At 41.5% G+C, this 14,122-nt stretch overlaps 1 protein-coding gene across 1 annotated transcript; it reads left to right on the top strand.

Moving 5' to 3' along the window:
• The first annotated feature begins 201 nt into the window (after positions 1 to 201).
• Positions 202 to 3,991, top strand: SMCP (sperm mitochondria-associated cysteine-rich protein). Its single transcript, XM_008580264.1, has 2 exons — positions 202 to 319; positions 3,657 to 3,991. The coding sequence occupies exons 1-2, from the start codon at positions 202 to 204 to the stop codon at positions 3,989 to 3,991; spliced, it is 453 nt and encodes a 150-aa protein (XP_008578486.1).
• Positions 3,992 to 14,122: the final 10,131 nt, after the last annotated feature.

The raw sequence follows: 14,122 nt of genomic DNA, 5'->3' as shown, positions 1-14,122 counted from the left end.
TCTATCTTTGACACAGCACAAACTCTGCATTCGGGACCTATTCCCAGGATCTGACTAGGGGAGATTCTTGGAGGGGATGTCTAGGGGAACAGTAAGGTGAGCCCTGAATGGGAGCTCCAGGTGCCCTGTGATGCTTCTGCATGCTCTGGTTGCTAGAGTGAGAATTGCTTTGGAGAAACAACCCAGTCTGCACTTGGAGGGATGGATCCAAACAAGCTGGATTTCCAAGGGGACTCTGAACTGTCAACCATAGACACGGAGGAAGAGGGAATGACAGAGACAGAGGAGAGACCAGAGAGTGATAGAGAGGCAGAGAGAAGTAGTAAAAGAGGCAAAAACAATCGCAGTCAAAAACTAAACTTCAGAAAATGAAAGCAGAAGGGACTCACTCCTCCCTTTCCCCTGTCAGCCCCTGGTCTCAGTCAGGCCCCAAAGGGAGGAGTTCAAACAAGGAGACAGATGCCAGGCTCCCCACACACACCCACACGCCCAAACTCCCTGCACAAATGCACACACTCACACATGTACTCACACACACACATATACGCACACATATAGCACACACATATACTCACAAACACACACACTCATATGCTCACATAGTCACACGCACCTCACATTCACACCCACACTCACACGCACAGCACGCGCAGACATTCACACTCACACACATACACACAGACTCTCAGACATCTACATGCATCCACACACATACACACTCACACACAGTCATACACACACTCACAGCCCTCTCAGACATACGCACACACGCATTCACCTCACATTCGCTCACACTTTCTCTCTCTCACACACACCCCTCTCCTGTCCAACAGCTTTGAACACTGTGAGGGTGGCAAAGGGCAAGGCGCTCGTGGCCCTTCACTCTCCCTCCTTCCCCAGCTGCATGCTGCTGCGTCTCTGTTCCATTCCCATTTTCTGTGTGCCTCCCATCACTTGGCCTCTCTGCCTCCTGTTCCCTCCCAGGCAAGTAATGGCATGGCAGGGCACATCTCTGCCACCTCAACCTCTTTGCAGCATCTCTTGACCCGAGGGAAGGACCGAGTGACGTGTCCCTGCCCCCAGTCCCTGAGAGTCCTGCTTCAGTGTCTTCCTCTTAAAACAAGCAGAAGCCTCTTTCTGAAAGGCAGAATGAATCCTGGAATAACTGGCAGGCATACAGTCATGAGAGAATTAAAGCCAGCACCCCACCCCAAGAGGTCACTTTCCCCTTTCAGGTGGGAACTGCCCTGGCCCAGTTCTGGCCACAGTCATATGGCCAGAGACTTGGGTGTATGAAGGATTTAGACGCAGTGGCAGGGCCTTATGAGATGACCCTTCCTTCCTAAATTTCTTTCCCTTCTGGTGCTCTAGTTCTGGAGATTTGGAGCACAGGGAGCCATAGCAGAGTTACCACCAGCCTGTCCCTCAGACAGCCCAAGGGGCACAGTGCAGCCTCCTTGGGCACATGCCCGGGGCTCCTCCCACAGAGAAACCTGGGATGAAGCTCTGGCCATTCAGAAAGTTGAAGTGGAGAGAGGCTGGGCTGGGGCTGGGCCACAACTTGTCAGTTTGAAAGTGGCTGTTTCCAGTGGGTGGAGGTGTCGGCCACACCTGACTCATTGAGGCCCAGTGTATACCACATGAACTGGATTTAGTTGAATCCCTGGATGAAAAAGGCATGAGTCTAAGAGCCTGACACCAATCACCCTGGACAGCCAAGGTCCTGGATCTACTATAAGTTCACAAGGGTGACTCAGATAGCAAAGTAGGTCATCTGACGGGTCCTTTAGGAACCACCTAATTTGACAACCCTGCACACCTTCAGGGGAGGATGATAGGGCTTTCTGTCCTCCGGGGTAACCCTCAGGAAGCCTTTGATGTGAGAGGGGATTTGTAGTTCCTGCCTCAAGGAGTCCCCTATCTGCAGGACACAGAAAAGAGCAACACAAGGTGACAAGAGATACGGATTTCTAAGCACCAGGTAGAGAGGGTTTGGAGCAGGGCTGTCAGGAGGCGGCCTGCTGGCAGGGCAGGGATGAAATGGAGGGCCAGCGAGGGCCCGTGGGTGGGAGGGCCAAGGCCAGAGCAGAAGCCAGTGCCATGTGGGAGCTACCACACAGGCTCCAATCTTGAGGCTAATGAACAGGTACAAAGAATCTGTTTTTAAAAAACAGCCACTGTCACAAGCCTCTTCCTTCCTTGTCCCTATGCTTATGCATGGACACATGCGTACATGCTGGCAAGCATGTGCATGCACACACATAGATATGCAAGCATGTGTGTGCTTAGAGGAGAGCGCACAGAAATAACTGATTCAGTTTTAAAACCTAGTTTACGCCAGAGGCTTTTCTCAAAAATCCTGCAGGTACCAGAGGCTGGAGGATGGCTGCAGCCTCATTTCAGCAGTTGTCAGTCCAACTCCCAAACCCTTCCTCCTCCACCCAGGTGACAGGGCCCTGACAGGCAGCACCTCCGCCACATGGGTGGGTGGCTTTGGGGCTGAGTCCACAGTGGGGGCACATGCTCATTTCCCCTCCTTTCAGATCTTCCCTAAGGCTGGATAACACACCTGGTCTCTTCCCTCTGACTCCTAACCACTTCTCGACCCTCTGTTCCACTCTGGGGCCATGACAGTGGCTTTATGGTTTTAGGAGGGACAGGGTAGAAAGCATGTAGGAGCTGCCCCAGGGGCACATTGGGGCCTAGGCCTAGGGACCTTCCTGGGAGAATTCAGATTTCCTGGGTGGGTGGAGAGCAGAGTGATAGAAGCAAAGAAAGAGGTGTTTTGGTTTTTCCCCCTCCCAGAAGAATCAGAAAACTGCAAAAGTGCTGAATTGTTAAGTCTGAGGACCTACAAAGTCCAGTTTCCACCCCCCCCCAGCCCCTTCCACTGCCCCTTTATAAGAGGGAGAGATAAAACCCCAGAGAGGTGAAGGGAGCTGCCCTGTGGCTCTGGAGTTGTAGAACCAGGCCTGGAACTCAGGTCCTGCAATGCCAAGAGCAATGTACTTTCCATTTCATCTTGCTGTAGCCATCCCAGCAGCAGGTGGCCTCTTGTGTGCTGAGGTGCATGCAGTGAGGTGGTGTATTCAGGAAGGGTGTGACCAGTGGTCCCCCTAAGTGCAAGAATCTCATTGCACCCGGGTCTCTGGGTGCCACATTTGAGACCAGAACAAGTACATGCACTGGGGTGGGAAAGAACCTGGCCTGAATCCACTTATAAGCAACTGAGGTAGATCTCTGAATTTCAGTTGCCTTCATATGTGAAGCGGGGTAAAAATGCCTACCTCTCAGGCTGGTAGCAATCATCATATAAGATGTTTGTGAAGTGCTTGACACTTGACTCAGAAACAGGCAACTGAGGGTCATGCTGTTCCTCATTAACTAGGAGACCTTAGGCAAATTTCTTGCATATGCTGGTCTTCAATTCCTTACCAGGAAAATGGTTGCCTAGTTAGGAACATACTGACACATGGGAAGGTACAGAGTTATGGGCTGGCTGTGCCCTCTGAGGGGTCCAGCCCTGCTTTTCCTGAGCTGTCATCAGCCCTGAGTCATCACCCTGAAGATGGATGTGTTTGGGGATCAAGGAATGAGGAAATGAAAGCAAGAATCCAGCTTTCCTTCTGATGAGAACATTCTTCTCTTTTTTTCAGGAACTCCGAATCTCTGGAAGATGTGTGACCAACCAAAATGCAACCCATGCGGCCCACCAAAATGTGATCCATGCAACCCACCAAAATGCAATCCACACAACCCACCAAAATGCAACCCATGCTGCACAACAAAAGCCCCATGTTGCATTCAGGAACGGTGCTGCTGTTTGGTAGCCAAGCCTGAGTACACTTGCCTTAATAAGGAGCCTGAGCCTGAGCCTAAGCCAAAGCCACTCCAAACTCAAGACAAGGGCTCTCAAACCCAGCAGCAGCCCCAAAGTCCACAAAATAAGTCCTGGCTTGGCATATGGGGGCAGAAGAAGCCAAACAACTAGACCACCACTTTGTAGGGTGAGGGACTACTGAGGGTCAGGCTAGACCTATGTTTACAAAAGCTGTCTTCTCATTGGCCGCCATTTCCACCCAACCAGAGGCCCCTATTTCCCTTCATAGCCCCTTACCCTAGGGAGGCCCCTGACTGGAAATGGAAGCTCGCAGAGGCTAGAATCATCTTTCCTAGTGATCCTGACATTTAGATAGCACAGGAATAAAAGAGCAATAAAAAAAAAAAAAAAAAAAAAAAAAAAAAAAAAAACATTGCCTCCCCTTGTTCTTTTACTTGCCCATGAAGTCATCTCACCAGTCTGGCCTAAAGTCATAGAAAATATTCTGGGCATGTCCTGAAGGACCAAGGAGCCTAGAACTAGAGTCCTGGAATCCAAGGCTTCCATCGAGCAAGAGTTAGGATGACTGACTAGTCTTGGTTTTAAAATGAAAGTCTGGCATTCCAAGAACCTTTTCTGTCCCAGGCCAAGCGGGGTGGTTGGTCACCCAAAGTGCAAGAATCCCAGTGGCCCCGGGTCCCTGGCTACCACATTTGGCTCCAGACTGAGCAAGAACACGTAAGCCCTTTGGGGGCGATTCCGCACCCCCTCAACCCACCCATCTTAGAGATTCTGGGCAGAGATAGAGTTCCCAGACCCAGCACAGGGTCGAGGCTGGTGGCAGGCAGTGAATCTTCTGGCATCATCAGTGCTGTCTCTTTGGTCAGAGAGCAACAATTCTAGAGCAAATTGCTTAATCTCTCTGTGGCTGTATTTCCTTATGTGTAAAACAAGGATAATGGTACTTACCTCAAAGGGTTTTTAAGAGAATTAAAAGGGATAATTCATTTAAACTGCTTAACATAGGGTCAGACACATAGCAGGTACTCAATGCATAGTTCTGCTTAAACTTTTCTCTGCCACCAGGTCCCTATTTCTCTCCAAAGAAGCCACCATGCTGCAATAAGTTGTCCCCAAACACACCCCCATTAGTCTAGGTGGGCAGGTAGCAATAGAGAAATCAGCCTCATTCAGCATACCTGTAAACTGCAATTTTTACTGCTTTCTGTGGATGTATAACTGACATATTACATCTAAAATTTTTCTAATGTCCTCTTGTGTTCCCTCATGCCTCACCCTGCTCACCAGTCCCCAGAAGACAACTGATCTACTTTTTGTCCCTATAAATTAGTTTGCATTTTCAAGAATTTTATGTATTGGAATCACAGTGTGTATCTTTTTTTTTTTTTTTTAACTTGAGAATTTGTTCTTTCAAAGGTCTCCCCCGCCCCCTAAACACCACCTATAGGAAGTAGTTGAAAACTGCAGTTTCTATTTTGGTGGCACCCAGGATCGGCAGGGGTTTTTCCATTACTTGAAATTTCAAAATAGAGGTTCCCTAGTAATAAAGCACCAGTGGCATGCCGAATACCCACCCCCCATTTTGTTTAGTGTGTGGGGGAAAAGTCCTTAAACGGGAACGATTTTGTAGTCCTACAAAGATTACATTGGCATTAGTTCGTTTTTTCCCTCTAAGAGGCAGCCATTTCTCTTTTACCCAAAAGTTTGGGTAAAAATTAAGGATCAGATTTTAAAATGTAAACATTTATTCGTGAAGCATCAGCCACAGGCCACTCTATTCCCGGGTCGTGACGGCTCTGAATTATTTTGTGTTCCAACCCTGTGGAGGGCAAAACCCCATTCCTTTGGTGTAAACGTTCAAGAGAAGTGGGGCAGCACACTTCAGGAGTTTCCCAAGCTGGCTGGCGAGGTTAGGTCATGCTGAGAATCGGGACCAGCTGGGAGAAGCCTTAAGATCTCCCGCGCTGGGCTCTGAAGGTTTCCACCGCCCGCGTAGCTCTTCCAGGAGAATTCGTGCTGCTGCAGTAGCTGGAGGGCCATTGCTGTCAGCAGCCCGGGCGGAGGGCTGGCCTTAGTGCGCGGGGGAGAAGGTGGCTGCCCTGGGGTCTCTGGAAACACACCATAATTACCCAAGAACACCCTCCCTCTGTGAGAGGGAAGGCAGCAGAGCTACAGGAACTGTTAGAGGACGGCCCTGACTGGAGACCCCAACTTCACACCCCACCCCACCCTCCGGGGTCCCAGGTCCCAACGCCCTGCTCTTGCGCTGCCTCTTGAAACAGCCCTCATGGCTGGGCCTCTCCTGGCACCAGGACCCCGCCATGGGCTGTGCTCACTGAAGGGCAGCGAGTCCCCTGCTCTGCCTCCTCCCAGCCCAAACCAGTATGCTTTCTCTTATGTCTGGCTTCTTTCACTCAGTAAAATTATTCTAAGGTTCAAACATGTTGTTGCATGTATCAATTGTTTATTATTTTTTATTGCTAAGTAGTAAATACCCTCACTGTGTGGATGTAATATCTTTTATTTATCCATTAATCTGTTGGTGGACACTTGGGCTGTTTCCAGTTTGGGGCTATTACAAACGACGCTGCTATGAACATTCATGGGCAACTCCTTCTATAGACATGCCTTCATTTCTCTTGAATAAAGACCTAAGAATAGAATTACTGCGTTATATAGTAGGTCTGTGTTTTACTTTTTAAGAAACTGCCCAACTGCAAGAATCCTGAACAGACATTTCTCAAAAGACATGCAACAAACACGTAAAAAAATGCTCAGCATCACTAACCATCAGGGAAATGCAAATTAAAACCCAAATGAGATGTCATCTAACCCCAGTTAGAATAGCTATTATCAAAAAGATAGAAAATAACAAATGCTGGCAAGGATGCAGAGAAAGGGAACTCTCCTACGTTGTTGGTGGTAATATAAATTGGTACAGCCATTGTGGAAAGCAGATGGAGGCTCCTTAAAAACATTAAAAATAGAACTACCTATGACCCAGCAATCCCACTACTGGGTACATACCCAAAGGAAATGAAATCAACACGTCAAAGAGACACCTGCACTCCACTCCCATGTTCATTGCAGCACTATTCACAATAGCCAATAAATGGAATCAACCTAAATGTCCATCAGCAAATGCCCATCAACAATGAATGGACCAAAAAAAAGTGGTGTATATATACAATGGAATACTATTCAGTTAATTTTTAACAATGAATGGACCAAAAAAAAGTGGTGTATATATACAATGGAATACTATTCAGTTAATTTTTAAAAAAATGAAATCCTGTCATTTGCAGCAACATGGATGAAACTGGAGATCATCACGTCAAATGAAGTAAGCCCGCATGCACAGAAAGACAAATACTGCGTAATCTAACTCATATATGGAATCTAAAATAAATAAATAAATAGCAAAAAAAAGTGGTTCTCATAGAAGTAGAGAGTAGATTAATGGGTACCAGAGACTGGGAAGGGAAAGGGGACCTAGGAGAGGGGAAGAGATGTATTAATGGATACCAAGTTATGGGTAGATAGCAAGAATAAGTTCAGGTGTTCTAGGCTGAGTAAAGCTGATAATATTATACTGCATATTTCTAAATAACTGGAAAAGAGAATCTTGAATGTAATCACCACAAAGAAAAGATGTCTAGGTGGTAAATACGCTATCTATCCTAAGTGAACCATTCTACAATAAGTGAATAATTACTAATACCCTAAGTGAATCATTCTACAATATGAGAGCACTTCAAAAAGTTTGTACAAAAATAGAATTTTTGTCGGAAAATAGAATTGAAAAACAACACAAATCTTTCCATAAACTTTTTGAAGTACCTCGTATATGCATGTATTGAAACAACACACTGTACCTCCCGAATATACACACTGTACCCCTTTGTCTCTGTATATCTTTCTTGGTGAGTTATCTGTTCAAATACTTTCTCTAGTTTTTACTGACTTATTTGGTTTCTTATTCTCGAATTTTTATTCTTGATACAAGTCCTTTATTGGATAAATAATTTGACACATTTCCCCAGACCATGGCTTATCTTTTTGTTTTCTTAACAGTTTTTTTGTTTCAAATAGCAGGAGTAAAGCACAATTAATCAATTGTTTCTTTTAAGGATCTTGCTTCTCGTGTCATACCTAAGAAATCTTTGCCTAATTCTAGAACACAAAGATTTTTACCTATGCTTTCTTCTAGAAGTTAATTTTTGTATATGGTGAAAGTTATGGACAAAAATTTATTGTTTGTTTGTTTTGGGGGGGGTAAGCATATGGATACCCAATTGTTACAGCACTGTTTGTTGAAGACTATCTTTTCTCCATTGAATTGTCTTTTCATGTTTGTCAAAAATCCACTGGTCATGTGTGTCTGTGTTTACCTCTATTATGTTGATCTATTTGTCTATCCTGACACTGGTGTCTTATATGCTGTGTAGCTTTATAATAAGTCTTGAAGTCAGGTAATGCAAGTCTTCAAATTTCGTTTTGTTTTTGAAGTTGCTTTAGCTATCCTAGGTTCTTTGCATTTCATATTAATTTTAGAATAAATTTGTCAATTTCTGAAAAAAATCTGCTGGAATTTTGACTGGGATTTATTAAATCTATAGATTAAATTTTGGGGGGAGGAAATGAATATCTAAGTAACATTGAGTCTTTTGATTCATGAACATGGAATGCCTCTTCATTTAATTGTGTCTTTAATTCTTTCCTGTCAGTTTTTTTGTGTGTGTGTCTTTTTTTTTTTTTTTTTTTTTACCGGACCGGGGACCGGCAACGGGATTGCAACCCTCGTTGTTGCTCCCGCGCCTCGCCCAGCCAGTGAGCGGGAACCGGTCCGTATGTGGGATCCGAACCCTCGGGCGGGAGCGCCGCCGCGCTTCCCAAGCGGCGCACTATCCAGTGCGCCACCGGGCCGGCCCCTTTCCTGTCAGTTTTTGTTGAATAAGTTTTGCACCCATTTTGTTATATTTCCTCTAAGTATTTCATATACTTTGATCATATTGTATATGGTATTTATAAATTTGGTTTCTGATTAGTCAGTTACCATATACAAATACAATTATTTTTGTGTATTAGCTTTGTAACTGCTTGTTCGATTTTGTAGCTTTCATGTAAATTCCATAAGATTTTCCACATAAATGATCATTCCATCTAAGCAGAGTCTTACTTCTTCCTTTCCAATCTGGATGTGTTTTATTTCTTTTTTTCTGCCATTTAAGGGTATTCCTTCTCTTCCTACATTGCTGAGAGTTTTTAACAGAAATGGATGTTGGATTTTGAAAAGTACATTTTTTTGCATCTATTGAGATGATCATATGGATTTTCTTTTTCAGTCTGTTCAAATACATTGCTTGATTTTTCAATGTTAAAACAACTTTGCATACCTGAGATAGACCCTACTTAATCGGGTTGCATTATCCTTTTTTACATTCTCGTATTTGATTTGCTAAAATTTTGCTAAGAAGTTTTGCCTCTATGTCAATCAGGGATATTGGTGTTCTTATCAGTAATTTTCTTTTGTAATGTCTTTGTCAGGTTTTGGTATTGAAGTGATGCTGTCCTTAAAAAATGAGAAGTATTTCCTCCTCTTTAATTTTCTGGAGCAGTTTGGGGGGAGAATTGCTATAATTTCCTCCTTAGAATTTTAGTGGAATTTGCCCGTGTAGTCACCTGTGCCCAAAGATTTCTTTGTGGGAAGGTTTTTAATTGAAAGTACAGTTTCTTTAATTGATTTTGAGTTTTTCAGATGATCTATTTCCTTTCGAATGAACTTGGCTAGTTTTTGTCTTTTAAGGAATTCGTCCGTTTCATATAGGTTTTTAAATTTATTGCCATAAAGCTGTTCCTAATATGCCTTTATTATTTTTTAGTACCTATGGAATCTGTAGTAAGGTTATCTCTTTCATTCCTCATGTTGGTAGTTTATGTCTTTTCCCTTTTTTTCCTAGTCAGTCTGGTGAGTGTTTTCATCAGTTTTAGCAGTCTTCTCAAAGCACCAGATATTATTTAATTTGTTTTTTTATGTTGTTTTTCTGTTTTCTATTTCATTGATTTCTGCTCTAATTTTTATTGTTTCATTTATTCTGCCTACTTTACATTTAATTTTTTTTTTCTTCTAGTTTTTTAAGGTGGAGTCTAAGGTCATTGCTTTGAAATCTTTTCTTTTCTAATATGGGTATTTAATGCTATAAATTTCCTTCTAGATACTGTTTTACCTAAGACCAAAATTTTTGATATGTTTTGTTTTCATTTTCTAGTTGCAAATACTTCCTAATTTCCCTTTTGATTTATTTTTTTAATCAATGGGTTAATTAGAAATGTTTTATTTATTTTCCAAATGTTGGGAGATCTCAAGAGATCTTTCTGTTGGGTTCTAATTTTATTTCTCTGTGGTCAAATAACATATTTTGTATGACTTGAATCTTTTTAAATTTATTGAGACATTTAATGACTTAGAATATGCTCTATCTTGATAAATGTGCCATATGCACTTGAAAAGTGTATTCTACTGTAGTTGGTGGAATGTTCTATAAATGTCAATTAGGTTAATTTGTTTGGCAGTATGATTCAAGTCTTCTATATCTCTAGTTATTTTTCTACTTGTTTTATCAAGTATTAAATGAATAGCAATGAGATCTCTGACACTAATTGTGAATTCTTCTATTGTTTGTTGCAGTTCTAATAATTTTTGCTTTATATATTTTGAATCTCTCTTATTAGAATCATAAAAAGATTTATTATATCTTCTTTATGAATTGCTTATTTATCATTACAAAATGACCTTTTTTATCCTAGTGATTTTCTTAGCTCTAAACTCTACTTTGAAGTCAATTTAACCACTTCGGCTGTCTTTTGATTAGTATTAGCATGACATTTCTCTTTCCATCCTGTTACTTTTAACATACCTCCTGTATCTTTGCATTTAAAGTGGTCCCTTCTAAGCAGTTTGCAGTTGGGTCTCTTTTATTCTATCTGACAATTTCTGTATTTTAATTAGAGTATTTAAACTAATACTTTTAATGTGATTATTGATATGGTTGGGTTTAAATCTACCATCTTGCTATTTGTTTTTATGTCTCACCTATTTTCTGTTTTCTTTTGCCTTTTTCCTTCTTTTGGACTAAAAAACAACTTTTGTTAACTTATTATCTGTAACTCTTTGTTGTGTAATTGGTGGCTGCATTAGGATTTATTGTACAGATCTTTAACTTGGCATAGTCAACCTTCATGTTAAACCACTTTATTGATGAGAACCTATAAAGATTATACTTCCTTTTTTTTTCCTTTTGACCTCAGTACTATTGTTGTAATACATTTTTCTTGTACATATGTTAAAAACCTCATAATACATTGCTCTCAATTTTGCTTTAAATAATCATTTAATCTTCAAGTAGGTTTAAATAGTTTAAAAAAAAAAAGTCTTTTGTTTTTATCCAGGTAGTTACCATTTGTAGTGCTCTTTTTCCTTTGTGTGAATCCATAATTCCATATGATATCCTTTTTCCTTTATCCTGAGGATTTCCTTTAAAATTTCTTATAGTTCAGAGTCTGGTAGTGTTAAATTATTTCACCTTTTAAGTCTCTAGAAAAGTCTTTATTTTATCTTTATTTTAAACATATATTTTGCTGGGTATAGACTACTAGTTTTACAGGTTTTTCTGTTGTTGATTGTTTTTTTTTTTTTCTTTCAGTACATTAAGGGTGTTGCTCCACTGTTTTCTGGCTCACATTTTTTCTAGTGAGAAATTTGCTCTTACTTGTTTCTTTTTGTCTCTTTTCTTGTGTGATGTGTCTATTTTTCTCTGGGTGTTTTTATGATTATTTTATCATTTATTTAGATCAATTTTATTGTCATGTGTCTTGGTATAATTTTTTTCATGTTTCCTGTGCTTGGGTTCATTGATAGTCTCAAATTTGTGGATTTGAAGTCACCCCCCATTTTGAAAAATTTCAGTAATTTCTCATCTTTTGGGGACTTTAATTGTTTTTATGTTAGGCTGCTTGAAATTTTCCCTCACCTCACTGATGTTTATTCCTCCTAGGGTTTTTTTATGGTTTTTTTTGTTTGTCTTTTCTCCCTCTCTGTGTTTTATTTTGTGTAATTTCAATTGCTATGTCTTCAAGTACACTAATGTTTTCTTCTGTAGTGTCTAATGTAGAATTAACCCCATTTAATGTATTTTTTATTTTATATATGGTAGTTTTCATCTTCACAGTTTGATTTGGTTTATTTTAAATATATTCTGTATCTCTACTGAATACGTTCAATATTTTCTCTAGCTTATTCATAATAAAATACATTTATAATTTTATTGACTTAATGTCTCGTTTACTAATTCTATGTGTTTTCTGGGTAGTTTTGGTTTTTCTCTCATTCATAATATTTTACTACTTCTCTGCATATCTGGCAATTTTTAATTGGAAGTCAGATATTATTAATTTTACCTTTTTTGGATGCTGAAGATTTTTATGTCTCTGTAAATATACTTGAGCTCTGTACTGGATGCAGTTAAGTGACTTGGCAACAGTTTGACTCCTTTGGGTCTTCCTTAAGTAAGACCAGAGAAGTATTTAATCTAAAGCTAATTTTTTACTCACTACTGAGGCATAACCCTTTTAAGTACTTTATCTGATGTCAGGTGAATTAAAGAGTTTTCCACTACGGCTGGTGGGAACAGGAAGTATTCCTGGCCCTGTGGGCTTCAGGGGCATTTCCTCCTAATCCTTTCCAGGAGTTCTTTCTCCCGTCCTGGGTAATCTCCTCACATGAATGTGCCTGTCAGCGCTCAGTAGGACACTCAAGGGGAACCCTCTGCAGATCTACAGAGTTCTCTCTGTATGCAGTTCTCTCTTCTATGGTGTTCTGTAAACTCTAGCTGTCTTGGCCTCCCAGCATCCCAGATCTGTCTCCCCAGCTCAGGGAGAGAGCGGTGCTGTGTCTGGAGTTCCCTGCCCTCTCAGCAGTTTGTAAACTCTCTTGAACAGTACACTGGGGCGGTTACAGGTTCTTGTCTCTCAAGGGTCAGTCCTTCATTGCTTTATATGTCTAGTATCTTGACAAATATTGTCTCATGTGTTTGGCTTTATCTTGTTTTATTTTATTTTAGGAGAAGAGTAAATTAGGTCCCTTTTATTTTATCTTTACCAGATGTGGCAGTTCACTTTGTTTTACCAATCACTTGTTAAAGCATCAAGTAACTTCCAGATTCTATGTGGTACCCTTTAGACACTGAAATAAATAAAGTCTATTTTGTGGTGCTTACAGAATAGAGCACAAGACAGGCAAATAGAAACAGTAAGTGTAAGAGCTGCCATGCCATGAAGTATTTTTTTTTCTAACTCCCACAACCTAATCCATGGTGGCAATTTATCCTTTCTCCAGGAATCTCCTTGGGCTCTTCCCTAAGCGCATCCTCATGCAGTGAAAATCAAAGACAGGCACACTTTGCTGAGGCTGCAGTGGATATGAATCTAGTCATGGGCTGGGTGCCAAGCAAGACTAAAACAGCTCAGGAGGCTAAAAATAAAGCTGGAAACTTTTAAAATAAGTGGTAAGGAAGTCTCTTGGGCTTTTCACTAAACACTGGTAAAAACAAGCCCTGGGGTGGTGGAAATAAATGTTTGGAACGTGATGGAAGATCACTGAGATCCAAAGCCTCCAGGCTGCCAGGCTGCTCCTGAATCAGGGGACAGGAGCTGTGATATTAAAGCCGTGGTCTTCTTCACTATAGGAGGCAGCATNGGGTGCCAAGCAAGACTAAAACAGCTCAGGAGGCTAAAAATAAAGCTGGAAACTTTTAAAAATAAGTGGTAAGGAAGTCTCTTGGGCTTTTCACTAAACACTGGTAAAAAGAAGCCCTGGGGTGGTGGAAATAAATGTTTGGAACGTGATGGAAGATCACTGAGATCCAAAGCCTCCAGGCTGCCAGGCTGCTCCTGAATCAGGGGACAGGAGCTGTGATATTAAAGCCGTGGTCTTCTTCACTCTAGGAGGCAGCATGTGAGGGCGGTGAGGGAGAGAAGTTCAAAGAAGCACTTTGTATCAAGGAGAATAATTTCCATGATAACAAACTCGAGTTTAGGTAGGTGTCTTTAGAGGTCCATTATAGCTAGTCCCCACCCACCACCCACACCCCGCCATCACTGGATCAATTGCTGTTTCCTTGGTTAAGCACTGGATTAAGTGGTTGGGTTACATTTAGGACAAAAAATATCAACTTCATTTTTAAACACCAGTATCGTGCTTCACACAACAGAGATGCTCCTATT

The sequence above is a fragment of the Galeopterus variegatus genome, unplaced genomic scaffold (assembly GCF_000696425.1).
Source record: "Galeopterus variegatus unplaced genomic scaffold, G_variegatus-3.0.2 Scaffold2053, whole genome shotgun sequence".
Classification (NCBI taxonomy): domain Eukaryota; kingdom Metazoa; phylum Chordata; class Mammalia; order Dermoptera; family Cynocephalidae; genus Galeopterus; species Galeopterus variegatus.
The sequence above is the reverse complement of the archived record's forward strand: the minus strand, read 5'-3'. Positions and strand labels throughout refer to the sequence as shown.

Coding starts and splice junctions, on each gene's coding strand:
- SMCP (XM_008580264.1), top strand. CDS start 202: ATGGATCCAAACAAGCTGGATTTCCAAGGGGACTCTGAACTGTCAACC. Junction 320..3,656: donor TGATAGAGAGGCAGAGAGAA/GTAGTAAAAGAG, acceptor TCTTTTTTTCAG/GAACTCCGAATCTCTGGAAG.